At 46.4% G+C, this 21,993-nt stretch overlaps 1 protein-coding gene across 3 annotated transcripts in view; it reads right to left on the bottom strand.

Annotated features, from left to right (window-relative positions):
* The window catches only part of ADAMTS17 (ADAM metallopeptidase with thrombospondin type 1 motif 17), a 404,698-nt gene that overhangs the window by 182,546 nt on the left and 200,159 nt on the right, over positions 1–21,993 (bottom strand). For all 3 annotated transcript variants that reach the window (XM_019983858.2, XM_070775014.1, XM_070775015.1), the window contains exons 9-10: positions 12,538–12,678; positions 10,378–10,528 (exon numbers count right to left, since the gene is read on the bottom strand). In XM_019983858.2, the coding sequence (XP_019839417.2) occupies positions 10,378–10,528; positions 12,538–12,678 (292 nt within the window). The remainder of the gene's footprint in view (positions 1–10,377; positions 10,529–12,537; positions 12,679–21,993) is intronic.

The raw sequence follows: 21,993 nt of genomic DNA, 5'->3' as shown, positions 1-21,993 counted from the left end.
AGAAAAGGACAGATTCTTAGAAAAGTTCATTCTTCCAAGACTGAACCAGGAAGAAGTAGAAATTATGAACAACCCAATTACAAGCACTGAAATTGAAGCTGTGATAAAAAAAAGTCTCCCAAAAACAAAAGTCCAGGACCAGATGGCTTCACAGGAGAATTCTATCAAACATTCAGAGAAGAGCTAATGCCTATCCTTCTAAAACTCTTTAAAAAAATTGTAGAGGGAGGAACACTTCCAAACTCATTCTATGAAGCCATCATCATCCCGATGCCAAAACCAGACAAAGACAACACAAAAAAAGAAAACTACAGGCCAATATCACTGATGAACATAGATGCAAAAATCCTCAACAAAATTTTAGCAAACAGAATTCAACAACACATTAAAAAGCTCATACACCATGATCAAGTTGGGTTTACCCCAGGAACACAAGGATTCTTCAATATATGCAAATCAATCAATGTGATACACCACATTAACAAATTGAAAGATAAAAACCATATGATAATCTCAATAGATGCAGGAAAAGCCTTTGACAAAATTCAGCACCCATTTATGATTAAAACTCTTCAAAAAATGGGCATAGAAGGAATCTACCTCAATATAGTAAAAGCCATATATGATAAGCCTACAGCAAACATTATTCTCAATGGTGAAAAACTAAAAGCATTCCCCCAAAGATCATGAAAAAGACAAGGGTGTCCACTTTCACCACTATTATTCATCACAGTTTTGGAAGTCCTAGCTACAGCAATCAGAGAAGAAAAATAAATAAAAGGAATCCAGATCAGAAAGTAGATGTAAAGCTCTCACTGTTTGTAGATGATGTGATACTGTACATAGAAAACTTTAAAGTTACTATCAGAAAATTACTAGAGCTAATCAGTGAATTTAGCAAAGTCACATGATATAAAATCAATACACAGAAATCACTTACATTTATATATCCTAACGATGAAAAACCAGAAAGAGAAATTAAGGAATCAATCCCATTCACCATTGCAACAAAAAGAATAAAATATCTAGGAATAAACTTACCTAAGGAGACCAAAGAACTGTACACAGAAAATTATGACACTGATGAAAGAAATCAAAGATGACAGAAACAGATAGAGAGATATCCCATGTTCCTGGGTAGGAAGAATCAATATTGTGAAAATGACTATACTACCAAATGCAAACTACAGATTCAATGTGATCCCTATTAAATTACCAGTGGCATTTTTCACAGAACTAGAACAAAAAATTTCACAATTCATACCGAAACACAAAAGACTCCTAATTGCCAAAGCAGTCTTGAGAATGAAGAATTCAGCTGGAGGAATCAAGCTTCCTGACTTCAGATTATACTATAAAGCTACAGTCATCAAGACAGTATGGTACTGGCACAAAAACATAGATATAGACCAATGGAACAAAATAGAAAGCCCAGAAATAAACCCATGAACCTATGGGTACCTTATTCTTGACAAAGGAGGTAAGAATATATAATGGGGCAAAGACAGCCTCTTCAATAAATGTTGCTGGGAAAACTGGACAGCTACATGTAGAAGAATGAAATTAGAACACTTCCTAACACCATACACAAAAACAAACTCAAAATGGATTAAAGACCTAAATGTAAGATCAGAAACTATAAAACTCTTAGGGGAAAACATAGGCAGAACACTCGATGACATAAATCAAAGCAATATGCTCTATGACCCACCTCCTAGAGTAATGGAAATAAAAACAAAAGTAAACAAGTGGGACCTGATTAAACTTAAAAGCTTTTGCACAGCAAAGGAAACTATAAGCAAGGTGAAAAGACAACCCTCAGAATGGGCAAAAATAATAGCAAATGAAACAACAAAGGATTAATTTCCAAAATATACAAGCAGCTCGTACAACTCAATACCAGAAAAACAACCCAATCAAAAAGTGGGCAAAAGACCTAAACAGACATTTCTCCAAAGAAGACATACAGATGGCTAAAAAACACATGAAAAGATGCTCAACATCGCTCATTATTAGAGAAATGCAAATCAAAACTACAATGAGTTGTCACCTCACACCAGTCAGAATCACCATCATCAGAAAGTCTACAAACAATAAATGCTGGAGAGGGTGTGGAGAAAACAGAACGCTCTTGCACTGTTGGTGGGAATGTAAATTGATACAGCCACTATGGAAGACGGTATGGAGATTCCTTAAATAACCAGGAATAAAACCACCATATAATCCAGCAATCCCACTCCTAAGCATATACTCTGAGGAAAGAAAAATTGAAAAAGACACATGTATCCCATTGTTCACTGAAACACTATTTACAATAGCTAGAACATGGAAGCTACCTAGATGTCCAATGACAGATGAATGGATAAAGAAGTTGTGGTATATATACACAATGGAATATTACTCAGCCGTTAAAAAGGAATGCATTTGAGTCAGTCCTGATGAGGTGGATGAACCTAAAGCCTATTGTACAGAGTGAAGTGAGTCAGAAAGAGAAAGATAAATATCATATTCTAACGCACATATACGGAATCTAGAAAAATGGTACTGAAGAATTTATTTACAGGGCAGCAATGGAGAAACAGACATAGAGACCAGACTTATGGACACAGGGGGAAGGGGGAGGGGAGAGGGTGAGGTGTATGGAGAACGTAACATGGAAACTTACATTACCATATGTAAAATAGATAGCCAACGGGAATTTGTTGCATGTCTCAGGAAACTCAAACAGGGGCTCTGTACCAACCTAGAGGGGTGGGATGGGGAGGGAGGGAAGTTCAAAAGGGAGGGGATATATGCATACCTATGGCTGATTCATGTTGAGGTTTGACAGAAAACAACAAAATTCTGTAAAGCAATTATCCTTCAATTAAAAAATAAATACATTTTTTAAAAATTGAAGGAGTAATAAAGAACCACATCAGGAGAGTTTGAGAAGATAAAATATAAAGGGGGAAAAACGGGGGGGTCTATATAGACAGTGGTAGTGGAGAAGGCAATGGCACCCCACTACAGTACTCTTGCCTGGAAAATCCCATGGACGGAGGAGCCTGAAAGGCAGCAGTTCTTGGGGTCACTGAGGGTTGGACACGACTGAGCGACTTCACTTTCACTTTTCACTTTCATGCATTGGAGAAGGAAATGGCAACCCACTCCAGTGTTCTTGCCTGGAGAATCCCAGGGATGGGGGAGCCCGGTGGGCTGTCGTCTCTGGGGTTGCACAGAGTCGGACATGGCTGAAGTGACTTAGCAGCAGTGAGAGGAATGTCCAAGTAATTTCTCAGTTTTCCTGGTCCAGTTGATTTGCCTACTCAAAAGTCCTCTAGGAAGATCTGTGGACGGGTTTTGGGCAATGTGGGGTCTGCTCAGACTCGGGTCTTGTCCATGTCCATTCACTGCCCAGACACGAGCAGGTGAAAGTGGCTGCTTGTTTGGGCTCAGCCGCTCAGTCGTGCTGGGGAGAGGAGTGTGCTGGTAGTGCTCACTGTGTTGGGGCTGCGCAGGGTGTCTCCCCAGTCTGAGGGGGGGCATACGCTTTCCCAAGGAAGTTGGTCCCAATTTGTCGGGCCCTTGGCAGAGCCAAGCCACTCAGGCTCCCAGCAAGACATTGGGGTCAACTCGCAGCTGCTCACAGCTTGGTGGTCGTTGTAATCTCTGGGACCGAGGTCATAGAGGTCCCTTGCCTTCGGCCCCTGGCACTGCGCCTGCCTGTTTGCCTCTGGGACCACAGACCACAGCCGGCTCGCCCTTCTCTGGCATCTGCCTGGGCAGGGTCCCTCGTTCTGTGACGGCTCAGAATCTAAGTGCAGCGCTGAAGCCTTCCCGTGGGAACAATCCTTTGTTTCTGTGATGGACGCAGAGTTTCCCTGGTCTGCCTCTGCTGTGCTGTGCCACCCCCTAGAGCACCTCCCTGGCAGTCAGCCCGGGCCCTCTCCCTGAGGCCTGACCCCCGAAGCCTGGGCCTCCACACTCAGCCCCCAGTTACTGTGGGCAGAAGTGAGCGCTTGAGCCAGTTCCCAGGTGGGAAGTGCCGTTCGGTGCGACCCCTGTGGTGAATTTTCTCCGTTTTGCCTCTGGAGCACCTGTCTTGATGCACTGTCCTTCCCTCAGCAGTTCCAAAGCTCCCCCCGACCCTGCCTGTGAGGGGGTTTCCTAGTATGTGGGAACCTCCCCTCCTTCAGGACTTCCTTCCCCCAGGGCGCAGGACCCCACCCCCAAATCCTTTGTCTCCCTTTTAGTCTCTATCTTGTGCCCTACCTCACCCCATGAGATTGGTTTGCCTTTCTGGAAGTCTGGAGTGCTCTGCCAGCGTTCAGAGGATATTCTGTGGGAGTTCTTCTACATGCAGGTGATTTTTTGATATATTTGTGGGGGAGAAGGAGTTTGCCCTGCCTTACTCCTCCGCCATCTTGAAGGTCCTCCTTCTATTATTTCTTCAAATTTGATTTTAATCCTGTCTCACCTCCTTCAGAACATCAGTTGCATATTTCTTAGGCCACCAGGAGTCCCACAGTTCTTTTTGTTTTCAGGCTTTTTTCTCTTTGTGTTTCACTTTGGGTAGTTTCAAATGTTTTGTCTTTAGCAGTCATCTCTTTTACAATTTTCATTTGCTAGAAATCTTAAGCAGGGTATCTTTCAACTTAAATATTATAGTTTTCATTTCTAGAAGTCCCAGTAGGATCTTTTCCATATCTTCCATATCTCTACTTAACACGTTCAATCTTTCTTTGTGCTACATTCATGAACCTGGAATATGGTTATAATTATTGTTTTAATATGTTTCTCTACTAATTCTATCACCTGTGTCATTTCTAGGTCAGTTTTGATGGATTTTTCTACTCGTTGTGGATGTATTTTCCTTCTCCCGAAGGCCTGGTGATTTTTTATTTGATGCTAGACACTGTGAATTTTATTTTACTGAGTGTTGGTTTTGTATTTCTATAAATGCTTCTGAGCTTTGTTCTGGGACTTGGCTAAGTTACTTGGAAACAGCTTGATCCTTTCAGATTTTGCTTTAAAGGTTTATTGGGTGGGAGCAGGTCAGCATTTAGCGTGGGGTTAGTTTTGCCATGCTGCTGATACAGCACCCTTCTGTGTCCTCAGCCTGATGCCCCTGTGTGCCTCGGAGCTTGTTCCCACTAATGCTTTCAGATGGCTCTTTTCTTGGCCTTGGGTAGTTTCTCACACACATGTGTTTCTCAGCACTAAGCTGAAGATTCGTGCAGATCCTGGCAGACCTCCGAGGTTCTCTCTTTGTAACGCTGTTTCGTCTATGATACTCTGCCTGTGGATCCTAGCTGCCCCAGCCCCCTAGGACTCCTGGCTCTGTTTCTTCAACTCACGAAGCCTGCTGCTTCTTCACAGCCCAACCGCCACTGTGCCACAGCCTGGAGACTGCCCAGGCAGTAAGCCAGGACGATGTCATTTGTTTCGTATCTCCCAAGGATCGTCCTTCCTTGCTTGATGGCCATTGTCTTGAAAATCATTGTTTCATATATGTTGTCTGATTCTTAGTTGCTTCAGGTAAGAAGATAAATTTGGTCCCTGATACTCCATCTTCACCAAAGGCAGATGTCAGGATGACAAATTTAAAGGAAATTCTGGGACCATGATCATTTCATTACATGATATTTATTTCAATCCTCAAGGGCATTTAAGAATAATAATGGTTATAAAGATCGATTTGGCTTTGGATCATAAGACCTTGCTGGTTGGTGCTGAATGTCTCTAGAGTTTTACATAATGCTTAAACTTGCATGGCCCTGAGGAATTCAATATAGAGAAGTGCTGATCCTGGAGATGTACACAGATAGATTAGTTCTGTGCTCCACCCTCTACACACCCAAGATAGGAACCAGGGTTATCCAGAAAGGTAACAGCAACATATGTATCAGCTCAAACGAATGGGTGCTTACTTTGTGATAGACCCAGTTCTCAGCATCTTACATGTATTAACTCACCAGGAGTCTCAGATTTTAACAATAGTTTTCATTAATGCACAGAGAGAGATGGCCACTAAGAAGCAGGCTGCAGTCCCTCACTATCAGATTTATACTGTCCTGGGAGGAAGCCACAGGAAAGGTCTGTATAAACCCCTGCAAGACATTTGGCAGAGTCTCTCATGTATGTTGGGGAACTAGATGGATAAATGAGGACTCGGGCTTAGAGAGCCAAATCATTATATGAGGAGGCCTGTAAGGGTTTCTTCCTCACCTGTGAGCTTGTCTACAGTTTCATCAGTGGTTGGGTTAACATTAGAACTTGAATTTACCATTAGGGTCATGAATGGACCTCAGAACAACATATACTTGTTGAACACTTACTGTGTTCCAGGTACTGACCAAGGCAGTTGAAAAATAATAGTGTGAAAAAGTAAGATTCTTGTCCGGGAAGGATTTAAAAGCTTGAAGAGGGAGATTATCAGAACAATAGAAAACAATAGTCATGGGGACATCCCTGGTGGTCCAGTGGTTAAGAATCCACCGTGCAATGCAGGGGACACAGGTTGAATCCCTTGTCGAGGAACGAAGATCCCACATACCACAGAGCAACTATGCCTGTGCACCAGACTTACGGAACCCACACACCACAACTACAGAACATTCCACCACATGGCATAGCTAAGGCCGGATTCAGCTAAATAAATAAATATTTAAAAAAACAATAGTCATGTAAACAAGCAAATTATATAGCATGTGAAAAGATAAGTTTATGAGAGCAGGGTTTTCCCTTAGGGGATCAGGAGATCTGGGTACTGCAAAGGTGACAGGGAGAGGTACTAGATGGCAAATTTATATAGGGTGGTAGGCTTCCCTGAGAAGGTTACATCTGAGCAAACAAATGAACTCAAAATGAGGGGCTCGGTCACGTGGACAACTGGGAGAAGAGCATCCCGGTAGAGGAAACAGCAGGAAGCACAGTTCGTCCCCGCTAGGAGCAGGCCTTTTGGGTTTGAGGGAGAGCAGGAAGGCAAGCAGAACTGGAACAGAGTAGGTGAAAGGGAAATAATAAAGGGATGAGGATCAGGAGGAAGGGGAGGGACTCACCCCAGCACAGAGTCAGTTTTGCAGGAAGAAAGGAACAATTCAACATGTGTGCCTGTCACACTGAACATCAACTGAAACAGACCTACAAGTGCACAAATGAGCAAAACGCTGGTCAAGTGAGCCGGAGAATCCCACAGGGTGGTGCCCCAGCTGGGGGCAGCATTCCCCAAGGCCTGGGTCCCAGCAGGCAACTGTCTGTCTCCTCCGCCAGCACATCTCTGGCATTAGTATGACCTCTCCTCCAGCGTGAGAAGTTACTGTTTCCTAACTGGTAGAGTCACGCCAGCCTTGTAAGCAGGACGATCAGCACCAGCTGAGGCTGACGCTTAGCTGGTTGAGCTTGCGGACGCACCTCCACGCCCCTGAGGAGTTGATCCTGCAGAGACAGGCTAGGGCCTGGCACCTGGGAGCCTCTGCTGCAGTGCCTGCACCTGGACAAATGTCTCCTCGAGCAACAAAATACAAAAAGTATAAGGGACTAAAAATAACCACGTATACGTGCAGTTGGAGCATATTGGTCAGCAAGATAGAGAACTGTTAAAGAAAAACCCCCCAAAAAACCCAACTGCCACTTCTGAAGAGCCAGGAGCAAACACAGGGTGACGAGAACAAAATCAGGGCACTGCACATCCCCCTGCACCCAGCACCACCTAAGGGGTAGGCAAATCAGCTGAACAACCCCTCCAGCCCAACCCCTGAGCACACTGCTCACTCCAGATAAGGAGCCCTCAGGAAGCAACCAAGCGTGGGGACCTATTACTTGCTCCCCCTGCTGCAGCAGGGGCCCGATTGAAGCCTTGCCTGAATTTCTTGTCTGGCCTCTGATCAATTTCTATTGATTAAAGAGGCCAAAAACTCTGGTCAGTAACACTGCTAGGATTTGGGGAGAAAAATGCCAACTTTGTTTTGGTATTGGTGAAATTCTCAGAAAAAAGGGCAAGCAGGGAAGCATATTTCGTGGTTCTTAGTGAGCTGCAGGAATAAATGCTCAGGTGCGTTGTAACTTACAAAGCAAAAAGATCTCCCTTTATGTAGTTATATTTTGAGCTTCAAGAGAGAAGCTAAACTGATCATGACTTGCTGACCTCTAACTGTCCTCTTTAAGCAAAAAGATGCCAACGAAGAAAATAAAATACCAAGTCCCTTCCTCTCCTTTGGAATCTGTCTTTGAATAAATAGAGCCTGCCTTTTCTCCTGCAGTAATAGTCACATCTGAGCTTGGTCTCTAGCCTATCCCTTTCTGGCTGAGTGACCTTGGTCCATTACCCAGCCTCTCTCAGCCTCTGTTTTCTTATCTCTTAAGTGGGGGTCAAAGCTCCTGCCCTCGTGGGGTGTAGTCAGGGTGTTATGAGACAATGCAAGAAAGAGTCTAGCCTAGGGGATCATGAGCCTCCAGGAACTGTACACCCTTCCTCCCATCACTACTGACCCAACTGGTATGCAATAGTCTGGCTTCTAGAAGCCAATATCTCGGGGCAGGCTGTGTCCAGCTCCTACCTGTTAATCCTGCCCACCTGTGGGGCCAGTTCAGCCTGGTCTTTGGGGCAGGGAATACTCCACAGTGGGCAGAGTGGCCACGGCATGTCCACTGACTCAGCTGGGTGCTTCCCTCTTCTCCCCCTTGGGTGCCCAGGCACTCCTGCCCTTCTTGAATGCTCAGAGTCCTCCTCTAGGATACCATGCACACAGCTCTCCTGCTGCCACTGCACCATCAAAGGGCCCTCTGAAACCTGCCCTCCCCAGGAGTTCTGTGCCATCACGAACTTTAAGGGATTGAAGGTTGGGACAGGCAAACAGGATGCCTCTTGGCCAGCATATGGTACCTGAACAGTCAGGCCTTAACATCAAGGCAGATGGTGAGTGCCAGACACGGTGGCAGACCACTGGGGTTGATCAGGTCCTGGGACTGGTCCCATCTTCCCAGGGAGGTATCCTTCAACCCAGCCGTGGCTGGATGTCAAGTGGGAGGCAGCTTCCTGTTACCAGGGCATGGAAGGGACCCTTGCTGACACCTCCACAGGGGAATGGAGAGAAAGATTCTAGACAACCCTGCGGATAAACGCCCTTTGGGGAAACAGCCGGCAGGAGGTGCTGGCCTGGTTGTGAGGCACAGCCCTCTGCCACACCCTGAACAACTGCAGGCAGTGTCCCCGCTGCGGATTCCACCCAGACTTCCTGAACCAATTCACACACAGCCAGGAAACTCTCAAGAGGCAGCAGCCCGCCTCCCGGGGTCCAGGCTGACCTGCTGTGCCGGCCGGGATCCCGCCCGAGGTCTCATTCTGAAGGCGCAGTCCCGGGCTGTCTTGGAGTTGCTCCCATCCTGAATTCTTGCTCTGGGTACCTGCCCAGCCCTGCAGGCTGCCTCCCTCAGATTAGATACTGCCCTGAGCTCCAGGCCCACTGCCGCTGCGTGGCTCCTGAGTCCCACTCATCCCAGGCTGGTCCTCCAGCCCCACGACGACTCTGGCTCTGCCCCACTTCCTGAGCCAGCTGCCAACTTCCGGCTGGACCGCAGGCTGCTCTGGCCTCCCCCGCTGGGACCCCGGCACAGAGACTGCCTGCCCCAGGGCCCGGCACATCCTTCTTGGCGCACTTCCACCCACAGAAGGGGCCATGCTATCTGCAGCATGGTCAGAAAGTGTGTGCTCTGGGGGTGAACAGACTTGAGTAAAATCCTTCCTCTACTTACTTCCTGGCCAAGCCATTCTGAATCATCAGTTCACCCCTGAGGCTTGGTGTTACCATCTATACCCTGGGGAGAGTAACCTGGGGAGTCTGTGGTAATCGTAAACTGGGATCAGGCACGATGGAAGCTTCAGGGCAAAACACGTGGGCACTGCTCAAAAAATGGTAACATTTTAATGGGGCTATTAACACCATTATCATATAATCAAGTTATCATTCACTAAATGTTCTCCGTATGACACTCTCCAACATCCAGTAGTTTTTAGTTCTCTTCTGTATCTGTGAGGATTTGGTATCAGGCAACATTGCATTACCTCCAAGAGGAACAGACTCATTAACTTTCTTCCTAGTGTCTTAATATTACCATGTCTTAATATTACAAAGAAAGACCTCTATATTAGAAAACAAAACAAAATATTAGGCTCTTAGTGTCAGCTGTAACTCTGAACCACCCCCTTGCAAAGCTGCCTATGTGAGAGAGTATGTGTGTGTGCATGTGTGACTCACACTGGGTGCTCCATGCACACATGTATGCATATACATGTATATACATATGTGTGTGTGTGTGGAGTGTAAATACCTGTATCCACCAACAGAAGCCAGATGATCCTTCCCGAGCCAGCCCTCCCCTCCCGAGGCAGCTTACCTCCATGTTTCTGCAGAAGGTGGCATTGGTGCCAAAGAGGATCTGGCACTGCTCGTTGGCACTGTAGTGCATGCCTGGCAGCTTGTGGGGCAGGCGCACTGCGTGCCGGCTCCTGGGGTCTGTGACCAGCAAACAGGTGCTGACTTTCGACCTGAAACAGCCAAGAAGATAGTCGGTTTGCAAACGTACCTCCCAGGTTTTTGTTCTCCTCTGCCAGTAACTAAGCAGCAGTGCTCTCCAAGTTATTTATGGGGAGATGACCAAGCACCCTGTGATCACGTATGGATGTGAGAGTTGGATTGTGAGGAAGGCTGAGCACTGAAGAATTGATGCTTTTGAATTGTGGTGTTGGAGAAGACTCTTGAGAGTCCCTTGGACTGCAAGGAGATCCAACCAATCCATTCTGAAGGAGATCAGCCCTGGGATTTCTTTGGAAGGAATGATGCTAAAGCTGAAACTCCAGTACTTTGGCCACCTCATGAGAAGAGTTTACTCATTGGAAAAGACTCTGATGCTGGGAGGGATTGGGGGCAGGAGGAGAAGGGGACGACAGAGGATGAGATGGCTGGATGGCATCACTGACTCGATGGACATGAGTGTGAGTGAACTCCAGGGGTTGGTGATGGACAGGGAGGCCTGGCGTGCTGCGATTCATGGGGTCGCAAAGAGTCGGACACGACTGAGCAACTGAGCTGAACTGAACTGACCAAGCACCGGACATGGGGACTACACCTTTTGCTCTTTTCCAGATAGCTGAATGCAGATCTTTACTCTGGAGGCCACGAGAGCTGGGCAACAAGAAGTGGCCCGGGCATATCACTCACATAGCAATGTATTTTTCTTGGGGAGTCTGAGTGCTTTCTTGGATGAAAATGGTTTTGAAATAGATTGCTATGATATGTTCTCAGAATGAATCAAGAAAAAATTGGAGTTAGGGTTATTTTGCTTTTAAATAAATAAGCAAACAATCAAGCAAGCAAGCTTATTTCCAATTCTGCAGACTTTCTTAGGGGCGGGGGCTGTCAGGTTCTGGACACTGGCTAGTCCAGGCGCCCTACCTGGCCATGAAAGCTGGCTGGAGGCACACTGTGCAAAAGACTTAAGGATTTCAACCAGGACAGAAATGTCCAGAGATGTTGAGGACAGCTCTGAAAAACAATTGGGGGGTGGTATGGCTGTGGCTCCGTTAGGAGTTAAATACTTGAATGCTTTTATTTTTCAATTCCTAAAACAAGGCAGATGGTAGGAAAAAGAAAACCCAGCCTCTTGCCAAGCTTCTTGAAGAAAAGAGTTGCATGCACGCAATACACACAGGCTGACTATATTAAAACTAACAAGGCCATTTTTAAGCCCTTAGTTTCCCAGCTACAGGAAACATCATAAAAGAAGACCCAGGATGAGGACAGAAGCCAGAGCGATCCCTTTGATCCTCCTTCCTGAGTTCACTGAGCACTCTACTGTGTTACAGGACTATAAAAGCTCTGTGTATAGCAGAGACTCACTGACCCCTTCTGTCTCTGTGGGGGGTACAGATGATGCAGTTAAGTGGTGAAGCAATCGGGGTCTGCCTGTCAAGCCTATAAGTTCAGTCCTGAGGTCCTGACACTAAGGGATGCACATAGTACTTGAGTACAGACTCTATTTGACAAAGGTCTGACATCAGACAGCTAATTCTTCCACTGAAATCTGTAACGGAGTAAGGCAGACACATTCTGGAAAGAAAGTGGCTATGAGATAAACCCATTCTAGCCTCACATGTGAGGAAGGTAAGCAAGCCCTCCTCCCAGGAAATGGACTTCCACCCAGGGAAGCAGCCTAAGCTTTGGGGAAGCACCCAGTTCTACAGCAGCCACGGGTGCCACTAGGGTGGTGCCCACTCATGGTCAAAATAATGAAGAGAAGTGAAATGAAACCTTGCCAAGATATGGTCACTGCGTTGACATTTCCGTTGATAAAATTTGTGATCACCAGCAGGGTGGCCAACATCATACCAGATGCACACCTGGAAGGAAGTCTCTCCAGCTGAACTGTAAGAGATTCACTTCTTACTTCACTTACTTCACTTCAGCTCCTATTGGCTGATACCCCAACTATTGTGCTTTAGGAAGTATTGTAGCACTTTCTACTGTACTGATGGTACAGAACGATTTGAGGACTTACTTGAGGAAGTTCTCGAGGTCATCTCGACTGCAGGAGGACCAGGAGAGGTCGCTGGGGCTCCGGCCTTTCACCCACTCTCCCGACATGATGTGGGACCTGCCGGCGCAGGAGGAGTGGTCATCGTCGTGGTTCATCCCCAAGCTGCCCGAGGGAGAGGGGGAGAGGGCGCTCATTACAGGCTTCTCATCTCCTGGCCCGGATGCCAGCACCCTGTGCCCACCTAGATCACAGCTTAATCACACACAGTAGCACAGGAGATGCCTGCTTCCCTGCCATTCTCAGAGCAGACCGCGAGTCACGAGCTTAAAGAGAAAGAGTGAGGGTGATGACTCACTCACTCAGTGAGCGGAAACTAATCAACCATGTAACCAACAGCATTCACCTAACAAATGAATAATAAATGAGTGAGCCAATTATATTAAATGCAATATTACAGTTCTTCTGATGGTTAGACTTGCTTTTCCACACTAACATATCCCAGCGTAATGCTTCAGTGTCTCACTGCCTGCAGAGAAGTCGCTAAGCTAAGGGCTGGTGCTAGCCAAGACTCTGGCTTATGAAAACTCATGAACACTCACGGCTTCTGATTCATATCACCATACCTGGGTCCACCAAGATCATGCCTATCTCCTTCCCACCCAGTTGTACCTGGAAGACAACAGGATGCTGATGTAGATGAGGGAGGCTAACTGTAAGCGGAACAATGATCTCAGTTCACAAACAGGCTGCCGGTAAGGGGAAGCCGAGAAACAGAACACCCGTGACCAGATGGCCCACCGTCTGCTGACCCGTGACCTCCAGGGCAGAGATTCACCGTGCATAAGGGTTGCTCACTCTTTGTCAACAGCCCCGTGGGAAACACACACATGTGCATTCCTTCAAACATATTTAAGAGAGGTTTCTCAAGTGCCACAAACGACCTAGAAAGAGAAGATACAGCAGGGCACAATAAGCCATCAAATCAGCCTGGGAGATGAGATGGACCCAGAGACGACTGTGCCGAGAGGTTCTAAACGTGCCTCCGCGGCCTTATTTCTCCCAGCTCTCCTCACGCACCTCCGACTATCTTTCCCCAGTTCCTCTGCGTTCTCACTCCGCACACTCCAGGACCACTCGGTGCTCCTGTACAGAAAGGCTACCTTGGTCAACCCCCCATGAAACTGGGAAGCTGACTCAGCTCCCATCCCTGGAACAACAGGGCCTGGCACCCGAGCTCCTGCTCCAGGTGAGCAGGGCCCCCTCTGGTCACCCAGCGGGCCCGTTCCTATAGCTGAGGGTGTGCATACCAAAGGTGAACTGAATTTATACTCAAGCCTATTTATAATAGTAATACTTGTTATTTCAATCAATACATGTGGTTACATGTTATGTTAACCAGTGTAATATGAGCATAAAAGTAAAGTTTTCATGAAAAGCAATTTAGCTCGAAGCTAAACTAGGCTGCTGCCAAGTTGGGTGTGTGTGGGCAAGACAACGGTAGAAGTTGAGGAAAAAAATCATAAAAATCTACCCTTAGACTGTTTCACAAGGGTCTTTCAAGGTCTGCTGAATCTACAAAAAGAAAAAAAAGACACTGAACTCAAGCTCATCATACTATAGTTGTGGTTTCTGTGAGGAAGGTGATGGGAAGCCCAGTCAGCTTCTCTCAGAGAAAAGGCTTTCGCCCCCACCACAAAATTGGTGACAAAATGAATGTTTTCATTACTTAAGTCAAAACAAAAGGGCCAAATGTTTAAGAACCTAAGTACCATTTCTTTGCATTTCCCCTCTTGACCCAGTTTTTCAGTTAATGGCTCAGCTGACCAACCACTACCCTGCTATCCTGTCAGACAGGAAGGTTTCTGCGGTGTCGCCTACATGTTGGCTCCCCCTTCACCTCGGTCCAGGCCTCTCCTGCCAAACCTCTCCCTGAAAAATGCCCACTCCTGGGATTTCCCATGGGCTCTTCCACCCCACCAGGTGCCCTCAGCACAGCTTTCCATCCCAGCCTGTCCACTCACGACTGACACAGAGCAAGTACTCAATAAATATTTATCAAGTGGATTAACTATTTGATGCAGGAGAAAACATCAAAAAATTGGAGGATCCACATCCACAGTAGCTGTGCTGGTCTAGGGCAGTGGCCTGCTCAACAGAACAATGAAAATCATCTCTGGGTAGACGCAATCCTATTTTCCTGCCTAGATGCCAGGAATCCATCCAATTAGGGTTAAGTAGAGAGCCTAGAAATTATCAGATACATCTGACCAATAAGAATAATTTTTCAATGGTATTACTCAGGTTTTTACTTTTTTTTTCCTGCTTGTTATCTGTGGCTCAGCTGATAAAGAATCTACCTGCAATGCAGGAGACCTGGGTTCAATCCCCGGGTTGGGAAGATCCCCTGGAGAAGGGAAAGACTACCCATGCCAGTATTCGGGCCTGGAGAATTCCATGGACTGTATAGTCCATGGGGTCGCAAAGAGTCGGACATGACTGAGCGACTTTCACTTCACTTTTCATACCTTTATCTACACAGACACACACATATATCCATCTCTTTGTTTCAGGAAAGATAGGAACTGACTGCAAAAGATATTGCTGCTGCTGCTACTAAGTCGCTTCAGTTGTGTCCGACTCTGTGTGACCCCATAGATGGCAGCCCACCAGGCTTCCCCATCCCTGGGATTCTCCAGGCAAGAACACTGGAGTGGGCTGCCATTTCATTCTCCAGTGCATGAAAGTGAAAAGTGAAAGTGAAGTCACTCAGTCGCGTCCGACTCTAGCGACCCCATGGACTGCAGCCTACCAGGCTCCTCCGTCCATGGGATTTTCCAGGCAAGAGTATTGAAGTGGGGTGCCATTGCCTTCTCTGGCAAAAGATATTAAGTCACCTTAAATTTGATTTAGGGTTTGATATGATATCTATAAATAAAATGAATGATAGGACTTTCAAATGGGTAGATCTGAACATGTCGATGGCTTCCAGGAAGCGCTGGTGTAGAGGTTACATAAATACAAGGTCTCATGAAAAAAGTGGCTCCCAACTTCATCATTAAGGACAAAGCGTGAGCACAGAACGTGGAGCAGGTCAAACTGTATCATTGCCCCCCGGGAGAATCCAATCCCAGGGGGACTCAACCTGGGATCCTAACCCCCCTCCCACATCCCAACTGGGACGTCCTGAGCGGCCCCCAGACGCTCCTTGCTGTTTGGGAAACCACAGTCGGAGGACAGCCAAGCCCTGGCAGGATGGCTTCGCCACGTATGGAGGAATGTTTCACTTGTGACTTACTTCCAACTTTTTTCCCCGTGGTCAAGCTGCTTGTAAAATCAAAGAGGTTCTTTCGCCCATATGCCAGACTCAGCTGGCCAGAGAGCCTGGTCTCTCTGGAGACAAAACTGTCCACCAAAGTGCTCAGAAAAGCTGACTGTGCCCTTGACACCCGTATGCCCACAGGGCGTTGTGTTCATGGTTCGTGCTGCCAGCCCCCAGAGGGACTTCCCTAAAGAATGTTCTAGTCAGCAGGATCAGCGAGGAGTGCCGTTCTCGGGTTTCTGGAGCTTGTCTCGAATACAGATGGTGGTGGATCTGGTTTAAAATGTTCAAATGCTAACTAAGAGCCTCACAAACTGAGGAACTTGCATTTAGGTAGGAGTTTTGATATTTGAGGTCTACATAAACTACAGTTTAGGCTATTTTTAGTTTAAATTAAAGATCACTTGACTGAAGAAATTTCATGTTATTTTAGGTTGATGTCTGTGGTAACATTATATTTAACAGAACATGTAGCATTAAGCACAAAGTTAAAGCAACTTTAACCCTAAGTGACTGAGATTAAGGACACAGACGGGTCTCATGTCACATGTGGTACACATTTATCAAACACAATGACGTCATGGCCTTGAGTAGACTTTATCTTAAGACCAAAGAACATGGTGTTTCCAAATCTGCTTCAGGAAATCCAATATATGCTGCTAAGTCACTTCAGTTGTGTCCGACTCTGTGCGACCCCATAGACGGCAGCCCACCAGGCTCCCTCGTCCCTGGGATTCTCCAGGCAAGAACACTGTAGTGGGTTGGCATTTCCTTCTCCAATGCATGAAAGTGAAAAGTGAAAGTGAAGTTGCTCAGTCATGTCCAACCCTCAGCGACCCCATGGACTGCAGCCTTCCAGGCTCCTCCGTCCATGGGATTTTCCAGGCAAGAGTACTGCAGTGGGGTGCATTGCCTTCTCCATCCAATATATACCATGCGGGAATTCTGAAAGGCAATGCACCCCCCTTGCTAGCTTCACTGAAATCCTGGAAGGCGCAGCAGATACTAGGTGTTCTGGGGCTGGTACCCCTGCCACTGTGGAAACTTCTGTTTTACCTGGTTTAGAGCCTGTCCCTTGGATGCTTGGGTGTTTTGATGTCAGGTTTGTGACCTGGGCTGCCTCCCTTTATAGTACTCTTGGCTGGGTTTGTGAAATAAATGCTCAGGTGGAATAAAAGACCCCAGAAAGTCTCCCATGAGGGCAGTCTCTCCAGGGAAGGGGTTGAGGCTGGCTTGAGTCCTGCTTCAACTGCCCCTGGGGAACACTGCCTGGCAGTCCCTTTTCAATAAATGTTTACTGACTTTGAAATAACAGGAAAGGCCCACAGCAGTTTCCAGGAGATCATTACTGTTGATTAATAAAATAATAATAAACACCTCCAACATTACTCTAGAAGGGAAATTCTTTACTACCACTACCTGTTTGCCAAGAACCAGACTACCCTCAACCTATAGCTACTCAGAAACTTTACCTTCAAGGATTAAGTCACCAGGGGTACCAGGCTGCACTCATTTAAACAGGTTGAACAATAGGGTTGATTGTCATGATCATCAATAACCCCATTTATAGGGAACACAGCATCCATATTCTCTCACCTCAGAGAAGTTGTTTTTATTTTTATATAGGAAACTGAACTCATCAACTTGCAGGGACTCAGGAACACTGCAACTACCAGAGTAGACCTATGGCCTCCACCCTAGGTCCCCGGGATACAAATAACCCCAAAACACCATGGAGTTCTGAATCACTAATGGATAAAGAATAACCAAAATAGTGTTGACATTAAGTGCATTTTGCTAAAATGGGTAACAGCATAGTAGGTGAAAATGGATAAGGAACATCATAGTATATAGAACGTATCTCTCTTAGCTAACCAGAGGACTGAAATCAAAAAAGCACTCATGTTCTTGGGTTTACATGGATGAGATTTTGACGTCAGGTCAAAATTTGATCAGATTTTTGATGTCAGAGTCACACCTGGCTTTCCCTCAAAGTAGTCTTGCCTAGGACTTGCATGTGTGAGTGTATAAACATATACATACACTGAAACACACAAGATCGATTTCAAGGGGGCTTTAAACTTCTATTTCAAGTAACTGGGATGAAAGACAGGAAAAGAGAAAGAAAAAGAAAACAAAGCACAGGCGATTCTATCCCCTCCTTGGGTTAATGAGCGGCATACAAGTGATGCACGCATGTGACCATGCACCCTTGGGAGGACAGAAGAAAGCTGGCCATCTGCCCTTCTCTCAGGGTCTGGAGGCCTCTCTCTGTGAGCACAGCATCACTCTGAGGGTGACTCTGATGCTTCACGAAACAAATTTTTCACCCAACAAGGGCACAAGCTGTGGCGTCTTGATACATGAAGTTCAAATTTTGTTTAATGCTCAGAGAAACAGCTGTCACTTCCAACAGTGCTGGGGAGACGGGGGTGATGAACTTAAGAGAGGCTGGGTCTGGTGTCTGACGTGGCGCTTCCAAAGTGATTATCAAAGATAATTCTGATGAACTATTTTCACCTTTCATCCTTATTTCAGAGCCTAACTCTGCACAATATGCAGCGACACAGGGCTATTATTTACCCGAGCACTTTCAATTCACATCACTGCTATGTCTCTACAGCCTCCGGATAGAAAAGGGAAAGGAGTAACCATGTCATTTCCCTCCTTCTTGATGACCACCTTTCGGAGCTACACAACTGGAGTCATCTACTTGAGGTCACACGCCAGGTTAATCTCAAAACCACCACTCTGGGCCCCGTGAACAACAGCAGACACCACACCTCTCACGGCTGAGGCTTCCCCTGTTCAACCTCCTTTTGTCCCCACGTGCCTGCCCCCTGATTCTACTTCAACATCTACACACATGCTCTGATTTTCTAATAGTTTTGATGAAAGTACATAAATAGTCAAAGAGGATGGTATGAAACCCCTCCTTCTCACATAGAAGTGGAGTGCTGTATTTGAAAGGGCCTGGCTTGGTGTCAGACTGACCTGGGTGAAAATTTCAGCTCTGCCTCGAGAGAGCAGTGTTACCCCTCCGAGCCTCTGCTTCCTGGTTTATGACTGAATAGGGTTCATGGTAGTTAATGTCATTCATTCATTATTCAACAAATATGGCTTAAATGCTATGACCAGACACTGTGCCAGGGGCTGACATGGGCTAGGTCCCTGCTTCCATGGGGTTTACATTCTGAAGATATGGAGATGAGGGTTATATGGGCCAGCAGACACCAAAGAGCCTGGCGAGTAGTGGGCTCTGTAAGACAAGAGGGTCTTGCTGCTTCTAAGCACATGCCGAGTGACGGAAAGCTGGCTGCACCCAAGCTGCAAGCTCAGGTGCCCTCAGAGAGCTCTGAGTTAAGGGGGGAGGTGAGAGAGGCCACAAACAAGGGAAGGGAGGCTCATGGCCAACAGAACAGTATCTTCCTGATCCTATGCTTTTAAATTCCATTTCTCTTCTGCAACAAGCTAACTGAACAGAACCGCCTGCTCTGGCCAGTGCAGCCCAGGAACTCAGAGAATGGGACCCCTGGACAGAGGCTTCACAGAAGTCAGAGCAGCCCAACTGTTCTTGGCAGGTGGTCACCCCATCCAGATGGCCAGGGGGGACAATCACGGTCCACAGCACACGCTGCCTTCAGAGGAAGAGGCCGCTGGCGATGGCCTGTGGCATAGCCCCCGTTCCTCGTCTCCCAGCAGCGGGCCACACTTCTGCTCAGCTACCAGTGCATCCAGCAGCCGGCACTGGTGAAGACCCTAGGGACACAGGCCCCAGGGCTGTGGCTGGGTCCTCTCAGCAAGAAGCTGTCTTGGCCCAGACAGCTCCTACTGGCTCACCAGCCCCTAGACAAACGTGGTCGGGACACAGTGAGACGGTCGCATCCTCCTCTGCTCCACTGGTTCCCAGAGCAGGCTGGGCCCATGGCAGGGCTCAATTAATAGCTGTGCAATGGCATAGGCACACGAGTGCCGAGGTCGACACAGCAGCCTACCAGCACACAGAGCACAGGCTACCCTTGACGCCCCTTCTCCCGCGGCCTCATTGGCATGAGGGGAGGGCCCCCAGCATGAACACACAAACAAACCAGCAGCACCTCCTCAGGGGGATCCTGGCCTCTACCCGGACACCTCCACTGCTCAGAGCATTCCAGCAGCCCATCCGGAGCCAATGAATGCAAACGTCTGTGATGTCACTTTATGATCATAGACTTGAAGTCAAATGACATTTGCAAATTTTACCAAAAAAAATCCATACAGCCAAATTGGTTTCTGACCTGGGAAAATAGTCTATAGACGTGTGGAGGGGGTGTCTGAAGCTATTTCCAGGTAGAAATTCCAAAGAAGTTTAGAATGATGGCTACATTGACAAAATAAGGATATAGCCTCCTAAGGTGAGTGACTGTTTCAGAGGGGACAATACTGATTCAGATGAAAAAGCTGTAGAGTATAAAGGAAAAAAAGCCTCTACCAAGGCATAAGAAATAAGTCAGTTCTCCTTCTCTCCTTTCTTTAGTCTTTTTGGAGAACTTTACTCTTCCATATGATTTTGGCTTATCATGTTTCATAAGAAGTCCTTTCAGTTTGGGATTCATCCAGCCTGGCATCTTGCATGATATAATCTGCATAGAAATTGAATAAGCAGGGTGACGATATACAGCCTGTTGTACTCCTTTCCCAATTTTGAAGTAGTCAGTGGTTCCATGCCCGGTTCTAACTGCTGTTTCTTGCCCCGAATACAGGTTTCTCAGGAGACGGGTAAAGTGGTCTGGTACCTCCATCTCTTTAAGAATTTTCCACAGTCTGCTGTGATCCACACAGTCAAAGACTTCACTGGAGTCAATGAAGCAGAGAATGTTTTTCTGGAACTCCATCGCTTTCTCCATGACCCAACAAACGTTGGCGATTTGATCTCTGGTTCTTCTTTGAAATCCAGCTTGTACATCTGGAATTTCTCAGTTCATGTACTGCTAAAGCCTAGCTTGAAGGCTTTTTGAGCACAGTTTCAAGCATATGTTGCTGTTCATTTGCTCAGTTGTGTTCGACTCTTACAACCCCATGGAATGCAGCACACCAGGCTTCCCTGTCCTCCACTATTTCCTGGAGTTTGCTCAAATTCATGTCCATTGAGTCAGTGATGCCATCCAACCATCTCATCTTCTGTTGCCCCCTTATCTACCTGCCCTCAATTTTCCCCAACGTCAGGGTCTTTTCCAGTGAGTCGCCTCTTTGCATCAGGTGGCCAAAATATCGGAGCTTCAGTTTCAGCAACAGTCTTGCCAATCAATCAGGGTTGATTTCCTTTAAGATTGACTAGTTTGATCTCCTTGCTGTTCAAGGGACTCTTGGGAGTCTTCTCTAACACCACAGTTGGAAAGAATCAGTCTTTAGCACTCAGCCTCCTTTATGGTCCAACTCTTAAATCCATACATGACTGCTAGAAAAGCCATAGCTTTGACTATATGGACCTTTGTTGGCAAAGTGATGTCTCCACTTTTTAATACACTGTCTAGGTTTGTCAAAGCTTTTCTTCCAAGGAGCAAGTGTCCTTGAATTTCATGGCTGCAGTTACCGTCCTAGGTGATTTTGGAGCCCAAGAAAATAAAGTTCTGTCACTGCTTTCATTTTTTCCCCATCTATTTGCCATGAAGTGATGGGATTGGATGCCATGATCTTAGTTTTTCAATGTTGAATTTTAAGCCAGCTACTTCACTCTCCTCTTTCACCTTCATCAAGAGGTGCTTTAGTTCCTCGTTGCTTTTTGCCATTAGGGTAGTGAGATTATTGATAATTCTCCCATCAATCTTGATTCCAGCTTGTGCTTCATCCAGCCCGGCATTTTGCATGATGTACTCTGTATAGAAATTAAATAAGCAGGGTGAAAATATACAGCCTTGATGTACTCCTTTTCCAATTTTGAACCAGACCCTTGTTCCATGTCCAGTTCTAACTGTTGCTTCTTACAGGTTTCTCAGGAGGCAGGTAAGATGGTCTGGTATTCACATCTCTCTGAGAATTTTCCACAGTCTGTTGTGATTCACACAAAGGCTTTAGAATAGTCGATGAAGCAGACGTAGATGTTTTTCTGGAACGCCCTTGCTTTTGCTGTGATCCAACAGGTGTTGGCAATTTATTTCTGGTTCCTCTGCCTTTTCTAA

The sequence above is a fragment of the Bos indicus genome, chromosome 21 (genome assembly GCF_029378745.1).
Source record: "Bos indicus isolate NIAB-ARS_2022 breed Sahiwal x Tharparkar chromosome 21, NIAB-ARS_B.indTharparkar_mat_pri_1.0, whole genome shotgun sequence".
NCBI lineage: Eukaryota > Metazoa > Chordata > Mammalia > Artiodactyla > Bovidae > Bos > Bos indicus.
Note: the sequence above shows the minus strand (reverse complement) of the source record. Positions and strands in the feature narration are given on the sequence as shown.